The sequence below is a fragment of the Haliotis rufescens genome, unplaced genomic scaffold (assembly GCF_023055435.1).
Source record: "Haliotis rufescens isolate VD_foot unplaced genomic scaffold, xgHalRufe1.0.p SCAF_10, whole genome shotgun sequence".
NCBI classification, from domain to species: domain Eukaryota; kingdom Metazoa; phylum Mollusca; class Gastropoda; order Lepetellida; family Haliotidae; genus Haliotis; species Haliotis rufescens.
In genome coordinates this window covers 14,873,775-14,896,249 of record NW_025963780.1, presented here as the reverse complement: position 1 = coordinate 14,896,249, position 22,475 = coordinate 14,873,775, and the positions used below count along the sequence as shown (strand labels likewise).

At 46.6% G+C, this 22,475-nt stretch overlaps 1 protein-coding gene across 1 annotated transcript; it reads left to right on the top strand.

The window, feature by feature from the left end:
- Positions 1–1,329: 1,329 nt before the first annotated feature.
- LOC124112086 (lysosomal acid phosphatase-like) lies at positions 1,330–13,324 on the top strand. The gene is made up of 11 exons (XM_046472026.2): positions 1,330–1,466; positions 7,844–7,942; positions 8,238–8,324; positions 8,769–8,921; positions 9,951–10,046; positions 10,537–10,626; positions 11,442–11,565; positions 11,920–12,005; positions 12,515–12,707; positions 12,849–12,944; positions 13,146–13,324. Exons 1-11 carry the CDS (start codon positions 1,368–1,370, stop codon positions 13,205–13,207), a joined length of 1,185 nt encoding a protein of 394 aa, XP_046327982.2. The 5' UTR covers positions 1,330–1,367; the 3' UTR covers positions 13,208–13,324.
- The last annotated feature ends 9,151 nt before the right edge of the window (positions 13,325–22,475 follow it).

Sequence of the window (22,475 nt, the reverse complement as noted above, 5' to 3'; positions counted from 1 at the left end):
CTCAACTCAACAAGAGATCTGTAAGGTGGAGTAAGAGAACTCAACAAGACATCTGTAAGGTGGAGTGAGTGAACTCAACAAGAGATCTGTATGGTGGAGTGAGAGAACTCAACAAGAGATCTGTAAGGTGGAGTGAGAGAACTCAACAAGACATCTGTAAGGTGGAGTGAGTGAACTCAACAAGAGATCTGTATGGTGGAGTGAGAGAACTCAACTCAACAAGAGATCTGTAAGGTGGAGTGAGAGAACTCAACAAGACATCTGTAAGGTGGAGTGAGTGAACTCAACAAGAGATCTGTATGGTGGAGTGAGAGAACTCAACTCAACAAGAGATCTGTAAGGTGGAGTGAGAGAACTCAACAAGACATCTGTAAGGTGGAGTGAGTGAACTCAACAAGAGATCTGTATGGTGGAGTGAGAGAACTCAACTCAACAAGAGATCAGTATGGTGAAGTGAGAGAACTCAACAAGAGATCTGTAAGGTGAAGTGAGAGAACTCTACAAGAGATCTGTATGATGAAGTGAGAGAACTCAACAAGAGATCTGTATGGTGGAGTGAGAGAACTCAACAAGAGATATGTAAGGTGGAGTGAGAGAACTCAACTCAACAAGAGATCAGTATGGTGAAGTGAGAGAACTCAACAAGAGATCTGTAAGGTGAAGTGAGAGAACTCTACAAGAGATCTGTATGATGAAGTGAGAGAACTCAACAAGAGATCTGTAAGGTGGAGTGAGAGAACTCAACAAGAGATCTGTAAGGTGGAGTGAGAGAACTCAACAAGACATCTGTAAGGTGGAGTGAGAGAACTCAACAAGAGATCTGTATGGTGGAGTGAGAGAACTCAACAAGAGATCTGTATGGTGGAGTGAGAGAAATCAACAAGAGATCTGTAAGGTGGAGTGAGAGAACTCAACAAGAGATATGTAAGGTGAAGTGAGAGAACTCAACAAGAGGTCTTTAAGGTGAAGTGAGAGAACTCAACAAGAGATCTGTAAGGTGGAGTGAGAGAACCCAACAAGAGATCCCTAAGGTGGAATGAGAGAACTCAACAAGAGATCTAAAGGTGGAGTGAGAGAACTCAACAAGAGATCTGTAAGATGGAGTGAGAGAACTCAACAAGAGATCTGTAAGGTGGAGTGAGAGAACTCAACAAGAGATCTGTAAGGTGGAGTGAGAGAACTCAACAAGAGATCTGTAAGGTGGAGTGAGAGAACTCAACAAGAGATCTGAAAGGTTTGAGTGAGAGAACTCAACAAGAGATCTGTAAGGTAAAGGTGAGTTATTATTAGCAGTATTGGCTCTATTTATAGTGCGTGGTGATAAGCTGATTAGCTGTGACCAGAAAGCACTTGAAGACTTTACCAACATGGAAGAACAGTCTGTGGCAGTTGTTGCGCTGATCCTTGTTGTTGGGTGCTTCTCCGTCGACACCACAGCTCCTACAACACTGCGACTTGTCAATCTGGTAAGAATCCCATTCATATCAATACCTTTCCTACTTGAACAGATGACTTATTCCACCAACAGTATGGTACATAACACAGGACAAATATGACAATTTAGAAAACCACCACTGGCATTGTGATGATCAGAAGCATTGCCTGTTCAGTCACTGTGCAACTGGTAGATTCTTTCATATTGGCGTGTTTTAGGGGATCTTGTATTTAAGAAAACAAGTTTGCTCTACCCCATGTGTAGTATAATAACGTGTATCTAACTGTACTTTATTTCACTACAAATGAGGGTAGAGCAAACTTTATTTAGAACACATCACTAAAATATGTAGTTTATTATTTAAATAGGTCACATTTCCTTATCCGTTCAGTGTGTGGTTATCAATAAACCCATGCAGCATAAGAAGGATTTTCAAATTTAAGTTAATTTGCTTCAGTTTAAGCACATGGCTCGAAACATTCCACAAATGCGTTGTCTGGCCGAGCTAATATCTGTTAACAGACGAAGTGCGGTGTCGCTGGTTATCGTGAGTTGAGGTGTTTTCTGTTGTTCAAGTTGCAGCTTTGTTTCCACCAATAATGTTAGCAGACAGCAGCCACTGCACTTAAGAGTACTTACCGAGACTGTTGCCCTACATGATAACGTAACCGACGTGAATTGATGGGCTGGGGCGTGATATTGCGTCGACGTGAGACGAACATGGCGGAGGAAGAGCAGCAGCGGCCGGTTTGTTTCACTGCGTATATTGTAAAATGGTGTATGCTGAGCAACAGGTGAACATGTATTTGGTTATGAAACCTTATGGCGCCTTGGGAAGCATCTAAGAATGAGTGCTATCCACCGCCGAATACCTGCATTTGGTGGCATGGTGCCATTGAAGCATGGCATCCGTGAAAAAAGGTTGTCAGGTGATAATGAATCAAGTTAGACTGTAGGGATAGTGGCGTCATGGCTCTACACAAGGAACCTGAACACAGATGGGTGGCAGATCAGCAAGGAGGACTGTGTAGATTGCAACATCATGGCTCTACTTCAGGTAATGACACACAGAGATGGGTGGCATTGAAGCAAGGAGGACTGTGTGGATGGCAACATCATGGCTCTACTCCAGGTAATGACACGCAGAGATGGGAGGCATTGAAGCAAGGAGGACTGTGTGGGTGGCAACATCATGGCTCTACCCCAGGTAATGACACACAGAGATGGGTGGCAGATAAGCAAGGAGGACTGTGTGGATGGTAACATCATGGCTCTATCCATAGGTAATGACACACACAGAGATGGGAGGCATTGAAGCAAGGAGGACTGTGTGGATGGCAACATCATGGCTCTACTCCAGGTAATGACACACAGAGATGGGTGGCATTGTAGCAAGGAGGACTGTATGGATGGCAACATCATGGCTCTACGCGAGGTAATGACACACAGAGATGGGTGGCATTGACGAAAGGAGGACTGTGTGGATGGCAACATCATGGCTCTATCCCAGGTAATGACACACACAGATGGGTGGTAGATAAGCAAGGAGGACTGTGTGGATGGTAACATCATGGCTCTATCCATAGGTAATGACACACACAGAGATGGGAGGCATTGAAGCAAGGAGGACTGTGTGGATGGCAACATCATGGCTCTACCCCAGGTAATGACACACAGAGATGGGTGGCATTGTAGCAAGGAGGACTGTATGGATGGCAACATCATGGCTCTACGCGAGGTAATGACACACAGAGATGGGTGGCAATGAAGAAAGGAGGACTGTGTGGATGGCAACATCATGGCTCTACCCCAGGTAATGACACACACAGATGGGTGGTAGATAAGCAAGGCGGACTGTGTGGATGGCAACATCATGGCTCTACTCCAGGTAATGACACACAAAGATGGGTGGCATTGAAGCATGGAGGACTGTGTGGATGGCAAAATCATGGCTCTACCCCAGGTAATGACACACAGAGATGGGTGGCATTGAAGCAAGGAGGACTGTGTGGATGGCAACATCATGGCTCTACCCCAGGTAATGACACACAGAGATGGGTGGCAGATAAGCAAGGAGGACTGTGTGGATGGCAACATCATGGCTCTACTCCAGGTAATGACACACACAGATGGGTGGCAGATAAGCAAGGAGGACTGTGTAGATGGCAACATCATGGCTCTACTCCAGGTAATGACACACAGAGATGGGTGGCATTGAAGCAAGGAGGACTGTGTGGATGGCAACATCACGGCTTTACCCCAGGTAATGACACACAGAGATGGGTGGCATTGAAGCAAGGAGGACTGTGGATTGCAACATCACGGCTTTACCCCAGGTAATGACACACAGAGATGGGTGGCATTGAAGCAAGGAGGACTGTGGATGGCAACATCACGGCTTTACCCCAGGTAGTGACACACAGAGATGGGTGGCATTGAAGCAGGGAGGACTGTGTGGATGGCAACATCACGGCTTTACCTCAGGTAATGACACACAGAGATGGGTGGCATTGAAACAAAAAAGACTGTATGGGTGGCAACATCATAGCTCTACACCAGGTAATGACACACAGAGATGGGTGGCATTGAAGCAAGGAGGACTGTGTGGGTGGCAACATCATGGCTCTACTCCAGGTAATGACACACAAAGATGGGTGGCATTGAAGCATGGAGGACTGTGTGGATGGCAAAATCATGGCTCTACCCCAGGTAATGACACACAGAGATGGGTGGCATTGAAGCAAGGAGGACTGTGTGGATGGCAACATCATGGCTCTACCCCAGGTAATGACACACAGAGATGGGTGGCAGATAAGCAAGGAGGACTGTGTGGATGGCAACATCATGGCTCTACTCCAGGTAATGACACACACAGATGGGTGGCAGATAAGCAAGGAGGACTGTGTAGATGGCAACATCATGGCTCTACTCCAGGTAATGACACACAGAGATGGGTGGCATTGAAGCAAGGAGGACTGTGGATGGCAACATCACGGCTTTACCCCAGGTAATGACACACAGAGATGGGTGGCATTGAAGCAAGGAGGACTGTGGATTGCAACATCACGGCTTTACCCCAGGTAATGACACACAGAGATGGGTGGCATTGAAGCAAGGAGGACTGTGGATGGCAACATCACGGCTTTACCCCAGGTAGTGACACACAGAGATGGGTGGCATTGAAGCAGGGAGGACTGTGTGGATGGCAACATCACGGCTTTACCCCAGGTAATGACACACAGAGATGGGTGGCATTGAAACAAAAAAGACTGTATGGGTGGCAACATCATAGCTCTACACCAGGTAATGACACACAGAGATGGGTGGCATTGAAGCAAGGAGGACTGTGTGGGTGGCAACATCATGGCTCTACACCAGGTAATGACACACAGAGATGGGTGGCATTGAAGCATGGAGGACTGTGTGGATGGCAACATCATGGCTCTATCCCAGGTAATGACACACAGAGATGGGTGGCATTGAAGCAAGGAGGACTGTGTGGGTGGCAACATCATGGCTCTACACCAGGTAATGACACACAGAGATGGGTGGCAGATTAGAAAGGAGGACTGTGTAGATGGCAACATCATGGCTTTACCCCTGGTAATGACACACAGATGGGTGGCTTTGAAGCAAGGAGGACTGTGTGGATGGCAACATCATGGCTCTACCCCAGGTAATGACACACAGAGGTGGGTGGCAGATAAGCAAGGAGGACTGTGTGGATGGCAACATCATGGTTCAACCCTTCGGTCTCTGCACAAGGTGGGTGACAATGAAGTAAGGTGGATGATGGCATGGTGGTACCTGCTCACTTGGGTGGGTGGCAATATAGCAAGGTGGACTGGTTAGTAGGCGTTATCCCAAGGACTGGCACACAGAAGTTGGTGAGGAAACAAGGGGGACTGTGTAGTCATTAGAGCTTATTTCTGTGTCGACGCTGGACAGATGCAATAACATGACATGTGGTCTTTCTAACCAACGAACTGCCAACTTCAATGTATAGAATATGTTTCTGGCATCCCTTAGACGTCGACGCAGCCATGGTCACAAGAATGGACGAGGGCCAAATGATACCATTTATTGCCTCGCCTCCAGGAACCATTGGGACTACTCAAAGTTAGAACAAGTCTGTAGTCTGTGTCATTGAAAGAAATTAAGCGGCTCCAGCAACTATTTCTGATGGGTGGGTCTACAAACAGAAGAGCCCACAGTATCGACTAGAGAGGGTAGTAACTGTTCTTGATATTGCTTTGCAACATTTGGCCAAATCAGAAAAAGACCGCATGTTCTTGAAGTTGATTTTGCAAACAAAGGGAATTGTTGCCTTAAATCTAATTAACATTCTCAGATAAAAATCATTTTCCCCAAATTTCCCACAAGTTTTCAAATTTCAGGAAGCATCAAAAATGTCATTTTCGTATACGAACATCATTTCACCCAGGTGGTTCATTTATAGGAACATGTTGCTGGCCGTGGACCTTGCAGCTCATTGTGTGGCTGACAAGATTCACCACAGGTCATATAATCACGGTGACAATAACAGTGAAGATCCGGGGTAGAATAGGTCTTCAACAACACGTGCTTGCCGTAAAAAGCGACTAACGAGATCGGGTTTTCAGGCTCGCTGCCTTGGTTGATGCATGTCATCGTATCCCAACTGCGTGGATCTTTGCTCATGAATTCAATCACTGGAATTGTCTGGTCCAGACTCGATTATTTACAGACCGCCGTCATATGGCTGCAATATAGCTGAGTGCGGCGTTAAACAACAAACAAGACAGAAAAAACGACAATAACAGCTTTCGTCAGTTATTCAGTGTGGAAGAGATATGGTCAGTTGCCTCCTACCAAATGGAATCACAACTTTAAATTAATTATGGATGCTTTCAAAGCATATGCAATGCCAAAACATGGAACAAAAGAGAAGAGGAACCTGTTGAATGTCTTTCGGGGTCAGTGTGTGATTTGGAAGTTTGGGGCTGTCTGGAGACATATTGACGCCAGGGTCATGCTGGGCTAACGTATCCCCTCCCATCGGTGGCACCAGTCACAAACACATTCAAAGGCAAGTCAATTGTACACATGAAAAGACACGAGGACATATGACACAAGTCAATATTGGGAATTGCATCGGACATCATTTTCATCACTGATGCGTCAAATTCGAAAAAGTCATCCACATGTCTGCCATATAGCTTTTTAAAGCTTTATTGAGGCCTTGAATGTTGTAACCTTGGTCAAACAACTTCTGAGCAAGAGTCATCTGACGCTATTTAAAATCTTGGTAGAAAGAGCACGATCGGTTCAACTTCAGGAGTTGTGAAATGTGAACACCTAAGGCTGGCGCTGCAGGAATATTGCTCGACATGAAGGGAAAGTTGACTATTGGGAAGTAAGCCTTCGGTGATTTAGTGTTAATTTTATGTTTATTTCAAAGTACGGACAAACTAGAAGTCATTCATCATACTGAGAAAAGAAAAGTAATATTTAGTCAAGAATACTTTAACCACGCATGTTTTATTTATATTTATATACACAAGGGCTAAAAATTAATAGAAATTATGAAATGGACTACATGTCTGAGTTTTTTATCCATGTTAACCAACAAATACCTTGCCAAGATAATTGATGCCGTTTAGTTTAGTTTTGGTTAACACTCACACCCCTCTTCATTAAATCAGAGGGGGCACGGGTGGCACAGTTGTCTAAGGCGCCGCGATTCGCTGTGCAGATTTGCGTCCCCTGGGCACGCCAGAAACCTATGAATGTGGGTTCGAATCCCGGTTCGCCCCGATTATGTTTCTAGGTTTATCAGCAGTGATCAGCACCATACCCATGCTCGTTGGTTTCACCGAGGTGGTAAACGTCTTGGACCTGCATTACTTCGGGCTTTCCTCCCACATTAAGCTGACACGCCGCGATATAACTGAAATACTGTTAAAAGCGGCGTTAAACCCACCTCACTCACTCATTAAATCAGATCGTTTGAACCAAATCGATTCCTTGAAGGGGAGAGTTCTGTATTTGAATATTTCTGAAAGTGTCATTAATTGAGACCTCCTGCTATAACCCGTCACCACACTAGTCTGAGGGTCCTCTGTTCGCTGTACAGGGATGCAGCATACGTGTCCCACATACCAGTGGTCGTGGGTTCGAATCCCAGATTCCCTGTTGGTCAGCACCATGCTCGTGTTCCTGGCTTCCACCAAAGTGCAAGCGTCTAAGACCTGCATCACTTCGGGCCCTCCTCCCACATCAAGCTGACACGCCGTGATATATACAACTGTGTCACTGAAATCCTGCTAAAAAACAAACCAAACTTACTGTCACTTACTTTCTTCAATAAGTCAATAACTAATTACCATGCATCTGGATTGGAGATAATGGCACATTACTATGATTCAGATGTATCGCCATGGCGACCGCACTCCATACACCACTTACCCCAACAACCCCCACTCCATGAATACTACCTGGCCCCAGGGACTCCAGTGGCTGACAACTGTAAGTAAGCTGTACACTGTCCATTGTGTCCTCAGTTGCACAAGGTAGATCACAGGTAATGGCTGATACAGATGACGACAAAAAGCATTAAAAATGATAACTTAACCCAAATCAGACAAATCAAGGACTGAAACCTGATTATATCATGCAGCAATTGTTAAGTTGAAATCTCTGAAGTTAAGTATGCCCAACTGTTAGGTAATGCATCTCATGTCATGTCCGCTGGCTGTACCGTTAACCAGAGAGACTTGATGCGTGTTATGTATAAACTAGTAATACATTATACACCTTTCAGGATGGAATGGCACAACTCTACTCTCTTGGTCGCTTCCTCCGACGTCGCTACTCCGGGTTTCTTAGCAACAAGTACATGCACACAGAGGTGAGTGGTGCGGAGGTATAGGGTAAAACACGCCTCCGACGTCGCTACTCCGGGTTTCTTAGCAACAAGTACATGCACACAGAGGTGGTGTGGGGCGTGTGTGGGGCGTGTGTGGGTGGTGTGGAGGCAAGGTAGACAGCTTACGCCTCTGTCGACACTGGACAGATGCAATGAGTAACTGTACAGTATTGAAGTATATTGAGCCAGGTTCTAGGGTGATTCAATATGTCAGATTGCATTGCCCCTCTTTGTGCAGCGGGTTGCTTGAGGTCTCCACTTCAGACCCCCAGGAGACCGGTGTCTGATGATAAGTTTCAGTGTAAGATTGGGAATTTGCACGACTGATGTCACTGCAGATCACCGTGGAGAGCACAACCGTTGACCGGTGTCGGATGTAAACTTTCAGTGTAAGGTTGGGAATCTGTATCAATGATGTCACTCCAGATCACCGTGGAGAGCTCGGACGTGGACAGGTGTCTGATGTCTGCCTACTCCAACCTGGCCGGTCTGTACCCTCCAAGTGGGGACCAAGTGTGGAACAGCAACATCCCCTGGCAGCCCATCCCCGTCCACACCAGGCCCAAGGTGGAAGATAATGTACGTAGATCTCGAGAGCAGAGATCAATTGTGTGTAATCGTGCTTCTACATGTCTAGTGAAACTGTGAACTACTTACACAATGTGAGGTCATATTTCTAGTATATGTAGCAGGGCCTATCAGACCCGCCACTAAGTGATGCTGGAGACAAGCTCCGTCCATCAGTCCGATCTTTTGGACATGGCGCACAGGACACCCATATGTGACGTGTTTCTTGAAAACCACTATAGACACAAGGATGACATTTTGCACACATCATTAAGGGGTAATTATGTGATTCAAGTTTGAAAACCAGCATCGAGAATAAATCGAGTTCATTTCCTCCTCTGACCCTGTGGACATGCGTCACATTACCGTCAATGTGGACAAGTTTTCCACTGTAAATAACATCTTGATGTACCAATAATTGCTGAATATGTAATTATGTTTGAAAACCATCAAATATCATACAGTTGTGACGCCTGTTCTTTAGTTAAAGTGCAAGGTATTACAAATGGGAACTGTGCATGTCCTTAGATGATATAAGGGTGATTGAAATAAAGTACAACTGGAAATATATTTGAAACACAATCCTCTTGTGTCTGTTGTTTTTGATGCAGTGGGAAATATGATTCCGTGTAGGGTGAACAGGAAGAACAACTGTGTGTATTGGATGGTGGGCATGGTGGTGGTGGCTCTTTCATCATTTCTTAATCTTTTCAGATCCCGAGCTTTCCTTGTCCACAACTAGATGATGTGTGGTGGGGATATGAATAGCTATGTCTTCTTGATTTTTCACCAGTGATTTAGGTCCAGATGTGAAATACTGTGTCGGGAGTCTCTACTGTATGGAGAACTACCGTTCCTATTGTTGTTGTTGTTATCGTTGTTTATCATTTAATCATTAAGTCCATCAATGTTAGAGGCATTTAATACACAGTGTTTTCACATCAGTTGTGAATGACCAAAACATATCTGAATCATCGGAATAAGATTCAGGGAACAAGTGGAACTGGATTCGCCCACAGTTAGAATGTCCCTTATTTCCAGATGTTGGCTCTACACAAGCCGTGCCCCAAGTATGACATGTTGTATGATCTACGCTTCAGCTCCCCACAAGTACACCGGGTAGAACGCGAGAACAAGGTATGTCCTGGACCAACATTTACCACCCACAGTAATTCTGTCACTGGAAAAGGAATAGATTCCAATCAAAATTGAAGACACAATTTCACGGATCACTGTAAAAGTAAGTGATGACCCCAGGTGTCTGTGAAACAGGGGAGTATATCTACCTGCCGGTAGCACACATCATGAGTGAAGGTCAAGGTCACGATGCAGTTTGCCCCGGAAACAACACAACGACGTTGTCTACGTCTAGATAATGGTGTTCTCTCACGATGGACGAAGACATTGCATGATAGTGAAATCTTTTGCTGTGAACATGGCGTGATCACGTAGAGATATCCACAAAAACGAGAGTCAATTGAGAAATTTGTCGGTAAAATAAGCAGGGGCCTTTTGGAAAATGGGTAGTCAAACTTGAGGAAAGTGCAGTGATGTCGCAATCATGTAGAAAAGTCGGATCCTTTAAATTACAAAAGAAATGTTTATCTGAATATTTAATATCTTTCAGGGTTTCTTTCGTTTTTTGGAGGAGAAGTCAGGTCTTACTCCAGTGTCGTTTAAGAATCTGTGGGAGATCTCCGACACTCTGTTTTGTGAGGTGAGTCGACATACGGAGAATAGATGATATCGTTGTTATCCCGGCAGGTAAGATCTGCATGGGAGGGGTGGAAACCAATGGCTGTTAGCACAAACAACGACGCTTGCCGCTCTGGTATGGAGGCATTTAGCCAGGTCACAAACCGTGACCACCCGATCCCCATTGTGGTTGGCTAAATAAGGCAGTGGATACACGAGACCAGGGGCGGGGGAAGGGGCATACACAAATCAGACCTACAGTATGTTGTAATGTTTATTCTAATATTCGTGACCAGGGCTGACATTAGCCTAGGTTGTTTAGTGAAAGTGGGAAGCAGGACATCTTCTGTCCCGGATTCGCTTGGGAACCACTGTGACGTTCTTATGTCACCGTGCCCACCATTACGGAACTGCTAGATATAGGAATTGATAACAAGGGAAGGCGTGAGTTTGATTTAACCCCGCCAGAACAATATTTCCGGTAAATCACGGCGTGACAACTTGACGTGGGAGTAAAGTTAATAAGAAAGTGAGGTAGACGTTTACCACTTTGATGTAACCCACGAACATGGGCATGGTGTTGAAACGTAGAAACATAATCACGGCAAACCGGGGATTGGAACCCAGATCATAGGTTCCTGGGACGCCCGAGCGACACAAAACTACGGCTCCTTCGACAGGGTCAGCTCGGTAATATGACATGAAGGAAGCATTTGTTAGACGCCTACATCGCTGCTAGGTAGAAATTCATTAATAGATGCAGTATAGTTCTTTTGCAATCTAGCCCTGTTATAAACGTTGGTGTATGATCGATGAAGTGGCAGCCTAGCTTTTCAGAAAAACCACAACGTCACATTGCCTAGCTGGGTAAACTCCACAATCTACCAGAAGCTGCGGGAGTTTGAGGCTGTGGGCTATGATCTTCTCTACAATGGTACTATCGAAGCCCGTCTTAATGGAGGTACGGTATCTGCTGATATCATTGTCAACTTCATTTGTTTAACGGAAAGCAGTACTTGACAATGTCTCTGTAATTGTTTACCTTAGTGACGTATGTGGCATATGACCCTGGCACATGTGTCATATCAGATGAAAGGGGATTCGATAATTTGGCAAGTGGCCTTCTTTAAGTTTGTCCATGTCCACCCATCACTGAATAGGTGTGCATCCGGTAGTTTAACGTGAATGCAGAACATTCTAGTGCTTAACAGAAAGCTGATGGTGTGAAGTCTTGCGCTTTGTATTGTTATTATCATTATTAATGTTATCATTATTAATACCATGTACATCACTATTATTGCTTTTTATCTTGAAGGTCCTCTTTTAAAGAAATGGATCGAACTGGCACAACGGAAACTCAGTTCCAAGAGTTACACCACCAAGATGAACATGTTCTCCGCCGTTAGTAACGTGTAACAGTGGTCCATAGACTAAGATTCATATCGTTATAACTACACATTTAAAAGATCTTATTACAATATCCTGTTTTCGTGTAGAACGAGTGAGTTGGGTGTGAGATTGCTTTCAAGCTTTGAGTAGTTATATCCCGATATGTCCAGTTGTTATTGTAAGAAAGACCAAAGTGACGCGGGTGTTGGACGTTTACCAATCTATTTAAACCCAGGAGTATAGATGTGGTGCTTACATGTAAACAAACATAACTGAGGCGAAGATGGAAGCACCACTCTGCGCTACAATATATGTTATTTATTTGAACACATAGTTCAGGGTGTGGCATTTAATATTGAAATGACAAGGGGATTGTGTGGCCTCATGACCACGATGGTATTGGGTTACTGCATGGATGTCCTCTGTTGTTATCGAGGGTTGCTGATAAAGTAACAAAGGTAATGTGTGCTACACGATACTCACCACGGCAAGGGGCTGACATGTTGCGTCTGTTACTGCAGCATGACTCAACCACCGTGGCGCTCCTCTGCGCTCTCCGAGTCCACAACCACCTCAACCCACCCTACTCCTCCGCCGTCCTCATGGAGCTGCACGAGACAGGGGCCGGGGTCTTCCACGTGGAGCTGTACTACAGGAATGTGTCATCCACAGACCCTAATGATGACACACAGCCTAATCAACTCACCATCCCAGGTGAGACACACTATGTAGTAACAACACATCTCTTCTCTGTACCAGTAACACATCTTGTCTCTGTACCACAATCACATTTTGTCTCAGAACTGTCTTGTCTGTTATCCATACTGTATTAAACATTCATGGGTTTCTGTGTAGGTTGTACGTCCCAGTGCCCGCTGACCAACTTTGTGTCCCTCACCAAAGACATGGTTCCCACAGACTGGGACGCCGAGTGCGCCGCCTCCAACACAGGTAAACAGTCATCCAACCTGACAACAGGGACAGTCGTGCCTCAGCCACTACCTGGAACTGTGTTGCGGCCACCAGCTGGAACTGTCTTCCAGCTTCATATTCTACTAATGATAACATTAGATTATCGTATCACGAAATGTACCAGAAACTGTCGATTAACAGGTCCCTGGTGACGCCGTATAGATATATCTGGTGTTTCAGATCCCATCATCGGAAGGCGTCGGGGCAAGGCCAGTCGCACCAGGACATATGGACCATATTGACCACTTGGCCATGTGGGACTGTTGAACACTGCAATACACTCGCATTGGCAGCATCACGGAACACATGCACATATTGTATTGGAAACATACGTTCAGGAATAAATCGCCCGATGCTGACGTGCTCCTTGGAAGTTATAAAGTCGAATTTTCAGTTGTTACATGAATAAACAGCAATGTTCAGCTCCACCAACTATAGCTGTGACACCAGAGTCACATATGTCACACCAGACTGTCACAACTGTCACGACTGTCACACCGGGGAGCCACATCAGATTGTCACATTTGTTACACCATGCAGGTAGTTACAACTGTCACACCATACAGTCACAACTGTCACACCATGCAGTCACAACTGTCACACCAGGCAGTCACAACTGTCACACCAGGCAGTCATAATTGTCACGCCAGGCAGCCACAACTGTCACGCCAGCCAGTCACAACTGTCATACCAGGCACTCACAACTATCACACCAGGGAGTCACAACTATCACACTGAGCAGTCACAACTATCACATAAGGCAGTGACAATTGTCACACCAGGCAGTCACAACTATCACACCAGGCAGTCACAACTGTCAAACACCAAGAGGCGGTCACATCTGTCACACCAGGCAGTCACAACTGTCACGCCAGGCACTCACAACTCTCATACCAGGCAGTCACAACTATCACACCAAGCAGTCACAACTATCACACAAGGAAGTCACAACTGTCACACCAGGCAGTCACAACTGTAATACCAGGAACTCACAACTATCACACCAGGCAGTCACAAATATCACACCAAGCAGTCACAACTATCACACAAGGCAGTCACAACTGTCACACCAGGAGGCAGTCACAACTGTAACACCAGGCAGTCACAACTGTCATACAAGGAAGTCACAACTATCACACCAGGAGGCAGTCACATCTGTCACACCAGGCAGTCACAAATATCACACCAGGCAGTCACAACTGTCACACCAGGCAGTCACAACTATCACACCAGGCAGTCACAACTGTCACATCAGACAGTCACAAATATCACACCAAGCAGTCACAACTATCACACAAGGCAGTCACAACTGTCACACCAGGAGGCAGTCACAACTGTAACACCAGGCAGTCACAACTGTCATACAAGGAAGTCACAACTATCACACCAGGAGGCAGTCACATCTGTCACACCAGGCAGTCACAAATATCACACCAGGCAGTCACAACTGTCACACCAGGCAGTCACAACTATCACACCAGGCAGTCACAACTGTCATACCAGGCAGTCACAACAATCACACCAGGCAGTCACACCAGGCAGTCACAACTGTCACACCAGGCAGTCACAACTGTCATATAAGGCAGTCACACCAGGCAGTCACAACTATCACACCAGGAGGGAGTCACAACTATCACACCAGGCAGTCACAACTGCCACACCAGGCAGTCACAACTATCACACCAGGCAGTCACAACTGTCACACCAGGCAGTCACAACTATCACACCAGGCAGTCACAACTGTCACATCAGACAGTCACAACTGTCACACCATGCAGTCACAACTGTCACACCATCCAGTCACAACTGTCATACCAGGCAGTCACAACTGTCACACCAGGCAGTCACAACTGTCACACCAGGCAGTCACAACTGTCACACCAGGCAGTCACAACTGTCACACCAGGCAGTCACAACTGTCACACCAGGCAGTCTCACCAGGCAGTCACAACTGTCACGCCAGGCAGTCACAACTGTTACACCAAGCAGTCACAACTATCACAGAAGGCAGTCACAACTGTCACAACTGTCACACCAGGCAGTCACAACTGTCACGCCAGGCAGTCACAACTGTCACACCAGGCAGTCACAACTGTCATACCAGGCAGTCACAACTGTCATACCAGGCAGTCACAACTATCACACCAGGCAGTCACAACTGTCATACCAGGCAGTCACACCAGGCAGTCACAACTATCACGCCAGGCAGTCACAACTATCACACAAGGCAGTCACAACTGTCACACCAGGCAGTCACAACTGTCACACCAGGCAGTCTCACCAGGCAGTCACAACTGTCACGCCAGGCAGTCACAACTGTTACACCAAGCAGTCACAACTGTCACACCAGGCAGTCACAACTATCACACCAGGCAGTCACAACTGTCACATCAGACAGTCACAACTGTCACACCATGCAGTCACAACTGTCACACCATCCAGTCACAACTGTCATACCAGGCAGTCACAACTGTCACACCAGGCAGTCACAACTGTCACACCAGGCAGTCACAACTGTCACACCAGGCAGTCACAACTGTCACACCAGGCAGTCACAACTGTCACACCAGGCAGTCACAACTGTCACACCAGGCAGTCTCACCAGGCAGTCACAACTGTCACGCCAGGCAGTCACAACTGTTACACCAAGCAGTCACAACTATCACAGAAGGCAGTCACAACTGTCACAACTGTCACACCAGGCAGTCACAACTATCACTCTAAGCAGTCACAACTGTCATACCAGGCAGTCACAACTATCACTCTAAGCAGTCACAACTGTCACGCCAGGCAGTCACAACTATCACTCTAAGCAGTCACAACTGTCATACCAGGCAGTCACACCAGGCAGTCACAACTATCACGCCAGGCAGTCACAACTATCACACAAGGCAGTCACAACTGTCACACCAGGAAGTCACAACTATCACACCAGGCAGTCACATCTGTCACACCAGGCAGTCACATATATCACACCAGGCAGTCACAACTGTCACGCCAGGCAGTCACAACTGTCACGCCAGGCAGTCACAACTGTCATACCAGGCAGTCACACCAGGCAGTCACAACTATCACACCAGGCAGTCACAACTATCACACCAGGCAGTCACAACTGTCACACCAGGGAGTCACAACTATCACACCAGGCAGTCACAACTATCACACCAGGCAGTCACAACTATCACACCAGGCAGTCACAACTATCACTCTAAGCAGTCACAACTGTCACACCAGGCAGTCACAACTGTCACACCAGGCAGTCACAACTGTCACACCAGGCAGTCACAACTGTCACGCCAGGCAGTCACAACTATCACACCAGGCAGTCACAACTATCACTCTAAGCAGTCACAACTGTCACTCTAAGCAGTCACAACTGTCACACCAGGCAGTCACAACTATCACACCAGGCAGTCACAACTATCACTCTAAGCAGTCACAACTGTCACACCAGGCAGTCACAACTGTCACACCACGCAGTCACAACTATCACACCAGGCAGTCACAACTATCACTCTAAGCAGTCACAACTGTCACACCAGGCAGTCACAACTGTCACACCAGGCAGTCACAACTATCACTCTAAGCAGTCACAACTATCACTCTAAGCAGTCACAACTGTCACACCAGGCAGTCACAACTGTCACACCAGGCAGTCACAACTATCACACCAGGCAGTCACAACTATCACTCTAAGCAGTCACAACTGTCACTCTAAGCAGTCACAACTGTCACACCAGGCAGTCACAACTATCACTCTAAGCAGTCACAACTGTCACTCTAAGCAGTCACAACTATCACACCAGGCAGTCACAACTATCACTCTAAGCAGTCACAACTGTCACTCTAAGCAGTCACAACTATCACTCTAAGCAGTCACAACTGTCACTCTAAGCAGTCACAACTATCACGCCAGGCAGTCACAACTATCACACAAGGCAGTCACAACTGTCACACCAGGAAGTCACAACTATCACACCAGGCAGTCACATCTGTCACACCAGGCAGTCACATATATCACACCAGGCAGTCACAACTGTCACGCCAGGCAGTCACAACTGTCACGCCAGGCAGTCACAACTGTCATACCAGGCAGTCACACCAGGCAGTCACAACTATCACACCAGGCAGTCACAACTATCACACCAGGCAGTCACAACTGTCACACCAGGGAGTCACAACTATCACACCAGGCAGTCACAACTATCACACCAGGCAGTCACAACTATCACACCAGGCAGTCACAACTATCACTCTAAGCAGTCACAACTGTCACACCAGGCAGTCACAACTGTCACACCAGGCAGTCACAACTGTCACACCAGGCAGTCACAACTGTCACGCCAGGCAGTCACAACTATCACACCAGGCAGTCACAACTATCACTCTAAGCAGTCACAACTGTCACTCTAAGCAGTCACAACTGTCACACCAGGCAGTCACAACTATCACACCAGGCAGTCACAACTATCACTCTAAGCAGTCACAACTGTCACACCAGGCAGTCACAACTGTCACACCACGCAGTCACAACTATCACACCAGGCAGTCACAACTATCACTCTAAGCAGTCACAACTGTCACACCAGGCAGTCACAACTGTCACACCAGGCAGTCACAACTATCACTCTAAGCAGTCACAACTATCACTCTAAGCAGTCACAACTGTCACACCAGGCAGTCACAACTGTCACACCAGGCAGTCACAACTATCACACCAGGCAGTCACAACTATCACTCTAAGCAGTCACAACTGTCACTCTAAGCAGTCACAACTGTCACACCAGGCAGTCACAACTATCACTCTAAGCAGTCACAACTGTCACTCTAAGCAGTCACAACTATCACACCAGGCAGTCACAACTATCACTCTAAGCAGTCACAACTGTCACTCTAAGCAGTCACAACTATCACTCTAAGCAGTCACAACTGTCACTCTAAGCAGTCACAACTGTCACACCAGGCAGTCACAACTATCACTCTAAGCAGTCACAACTGTCACTCTAAGCAGTCACAACTGTCACACCAGGCAGTCACAACTGTCATACCAGGCAGTCACAACTATCACACCAGGCAGTCACAACTATCACTCTAAGCAGTCACAACTGTCACACCAGGCAGTCACAACTATCACTCTAAGCAGTCACAACTGTCACACCAGGCAGTCACAACTGTCACACCACGCAGTCACAACTATCACACCAGGCAGTCACAACTATCACTCTAAGCAGTCACAACTGTCACACCAGGCAGTCACAACTGTCACACCAGGCAGTCACAACTATCACTCTAAGCAGTCACAACTATCACTCTAAGCAGTCACAACTGTCACACCAGGCAGTCACAACTATCACACCAGGCAGTCACAACTATCACTCTAAGCAGTCACAACTGTCACTCTAAGCAGTCACAACTGTCACACCAGGCAGTCACAACTGTCACTCTAAGCAGTCACAACTATCACACCAGGCAGTCACAACTATCACTCTAAGCAGTCACAACTATCACTCTAAGCAGTCACAACTATCACTCTAAGCAGTCACAACTGTCACTCTAAGCAGTCACAACTGTCACTCTAAGCAGTCACAACTGTCACACCAGACAGTCACAACTGTCACACCAGGCAGTCACAACTATCACTCTAAGCAGTCACAACTGTCACACCAGGCAGTCACAACTGTCATACCAGGCAGTCACACCAGGCAGTCACAACTATCACACCAGGCAGTCACAACTATCACACCAGGCAGTCACAACTGTCACACCAGGGAGTCACAACTATCACACCAGGCAGTCACAACTATCACACCAGGCAGTCACAACTATCACACCAGGCAGTCACAACTATCACTCTAAGCAGTCACAACTGTCACACCAGGCAGTCACAACTGTCACACCAGGCAGTCACAACTGTCACGCCAGGCAGTCACAACTATCACACCAGGCAGTCACAACTATCACTCTAAGCAGTCACAACTGTCACTCTAAGCAGTCACAACTGTCACACCAGGCAGTCACAACTATCACACCAGGCAGTCACAACTATCACTCTAAGCAGTCACAACTGTCACACCAGGCAGTCACAACTGTCACACCACGCAGTCACAACTATCACACCAGGCAGTCACAACTATCACTCTAAGCAGTCACAACTGTCACACCAGGCAGTCACAACTGTCACACCAGGCAGTCACAACTATCACTCTAAGCAGTCACAACTATCACTCTAAGCAGTCACAACTGTCACACCAGGCAGTCACAACTGTCACACCAGGCAGTCACAACTATCACACCAGGCAGTCACAACTATCACTCTAAGCAGTCACAACTGTCACTCTAAGCAGTCACAACTGTCACACCAGGCAGTCACAACTGTCACACCACGCAGTCACAACTATTACACCAGGCAGTCACAACTATCACTCTAAGCAGTCACAACTGTCACTCTAAGCAGTCACAACTGTCACACCACGCAGTCACAACTGTCACACCAGGCAGTCACAACTATCACTCTAAGCAGTCACAACTGTCACTCTAAGCAGTCACAACTATCACGCCAGGCAGTCACAACTATCACTCTAAGCAGTCACAACTGTCACTCTAAGCAGTCACAACTATCACTCTAAGCAGTCACAACTGTCACTCTAAGCAGTCACAACTGTCACACCAGGCAGTCACAACTATCACTCTAAGCAGTCACAACTGTCACACCAGGCAGTCACAACTGTCATACCAGGCAGTCACAACTATCACACCAGGCAGTCACAACTATCACTCTAAGCAGTCACAACTGTCACACCACGCAGTCACAACTATCACTCTAAGCAGTCACAACTGTCACACCAGGCAGTCACAACTGTCACACCACGCAGTCACAACTATCACACCAGGCAGTCACAACTATCACTCTAAGCAGTCACAACTGTCACACCAGGCAGTCACAACTATCACTCTAAGCAGTCACAACTGTCACACCAGGCAGTCACAACTGTCACACCAGGCAGTCACAACTATCACTCTAAGCAGTCACAACTGTCACACCACGCAGTCACAACTATCACACCAGGCAGTCACAACTATCACTCTAAGCAGTCACAACTGTCACACCAGGCAGTCACAACTGTCACACCAGGCAGTCACAACTATCACTCTAAGCAGTCACAACTATCACTCTAAGCAGTCACAACTGTCACACCAGGCAGTCACAACTATCACACCAGGCAGTCACAACTATCACTCTAAGCAGTCACAACTGTCACACCAGGCAGTCACAACTATCACTCTAAGCAGTCACAACTGTCACACCAGGCAGTCACAACTATCACACCAGGCAGTCACAACTGTCACTCTAAGCAGTCACAACTGTCACACCAGGCAGTCACAACTATCACACCAGGCAGTCACAACTATCACACCAGGCAGTCACAACTATCACTCTAAGCAGTCACAACTATCACACCAGGCAGTCACAACTATCACTCTAAGCAGTCACAACTGTCACACCAGGCAGTCACAACTGTCACACCAGGCAGTCACAACTATCACACCAGGCAGTCACAACTATCACTCTAAGCAGTCACAACTGTCACACCAGGCAGTCACAACTGTCATACCAGGCAGTCACAACTATCACTCTAAGCAGTCACAACTGTCACACCAGGCAGTCACAACTATCACTCTAAGCAGTCACAACTGTCACACCAGGCAGTCACAACTGTCACACCAGGCAGTCACAACTGTCATACCAGGCAGTCACAACTGTCATACCAGGCAGTCACAACTATCACTCTAAGCAGTCACAACTGTCACACCAGGCAGTCACAACTGTCACACCAGGCAGTCACAACTATCACACCAGGCAGTCACAACTATCACTCTAAGCAGTCACAACTGTCACACCAGGCAGTCACAACTGTCACACCAGGCAGTCACAACTATCACACCAGGCAGTCACAACTATCACTCTAAGCAGTCACAACTGTCACACCAGGCAGTCACAACTATCACACCAGGCAGTCACAACTATCACTCTAAGCAGTCACAACTGTCACACCAGGCAGTCACAACTGTCACACCAGGCAGTCACAACTATCACACCAGGCAGTCACAACTATCACACCAGGCAGTCACAACTATCACTCTAAGCAGTCACAACTATCACACCAGGCAGTCACAACTATCACTCTAAGCAGTCACAACTGTCACACCAGGCAGTCACAACTGTCACACCAGGCAGTCACAACTATCACACCAGGCAGTCACAACTATCACTCTAAGCAGTCACAACTGTCACACCAGGCAGTCACAACTGTCATACCAGGCAGTCACAACTATCACACCAGGCAGTCACAACTATCACACCAGGCAGTCACAACTGTCACATCAGACAGTCACAACTGTCACACCAGGCAGTCACAACTGTCACACCAGGCAGTCACAACTGTCACGCCAGGCAGTCACAACTGTCACACCAGGGAGTCACAACTATCACACCAGGCAGTCACAACTATCACACCAGGCAGTCACAACTATCACACCAGGCAGTCACAACTATCACTCTAAGCAGTCACAACTATCACTCTAAGCAGTCACAACTGTCACACCAGGCAGTCACAACTGTCACACCAGGCAGTCACAACTGTCACACCAGGCAGTCACAACTATCACTCTAAGCAGTCACAACTGTCACACCAGGCAGTCACAACTGTCACACCAGGCAGTCACAACTATCACACCAGGCAGTCACAACTATCACTCTAAGCAGTCACAACTGTCACACCAGGCAGTCACAACTGTCACACCAGGCAGTCACAACTGTCACACCAGGCAGTCACAACTATCACTCTAAGCAGTCACAACTGTCACACCAGGCAGTCACAACTGTCACACCACGCAGTCACAACTATCACTCTAAGCAGTCACAACTGTCACACCAGGCAGTCACAACTGTCACACCAGACAGTCACAACTATCACTCTAAGCAGTCACAACTATCACTCTAAGCAGTCACAACTGTCACACCAGGCAGTCACAACTGTCACACCAGGCAGTCATTATATATCATTATATTGTTATCTTAATCCTATCCCACTGACTTCGTCATTATATTGTGAGCTTTGTACAATGTACAATAATCCTATCCCATCGGCTTCGTCATTATATTGTTTTCTTAATCCTATCCCATTGGATTCGTCATTATATTGTAATCTTTGTACAATGTACAATAATCCTATTCCATTGGATTATTCATCATATTGTTATCTTTGTACATTAATTCCTGTCTATGTCTATGTGGATGGACATGAAATAATTAATTAAATTAAATTTAAATGAATTCGCAGTTTCTGCCTGATGTACATTCAACTTTCATACCCTAGAAAATAACACACACACTTGTAAACACTTGTTTGCAGAAACCACCACTGTGTATTAGCAAAGATGCAGGATAACTGGTGGAGAGATGGAACGAAAAACACAAAAATAATTATAGCCTTTGGACTTGTCTCCCTT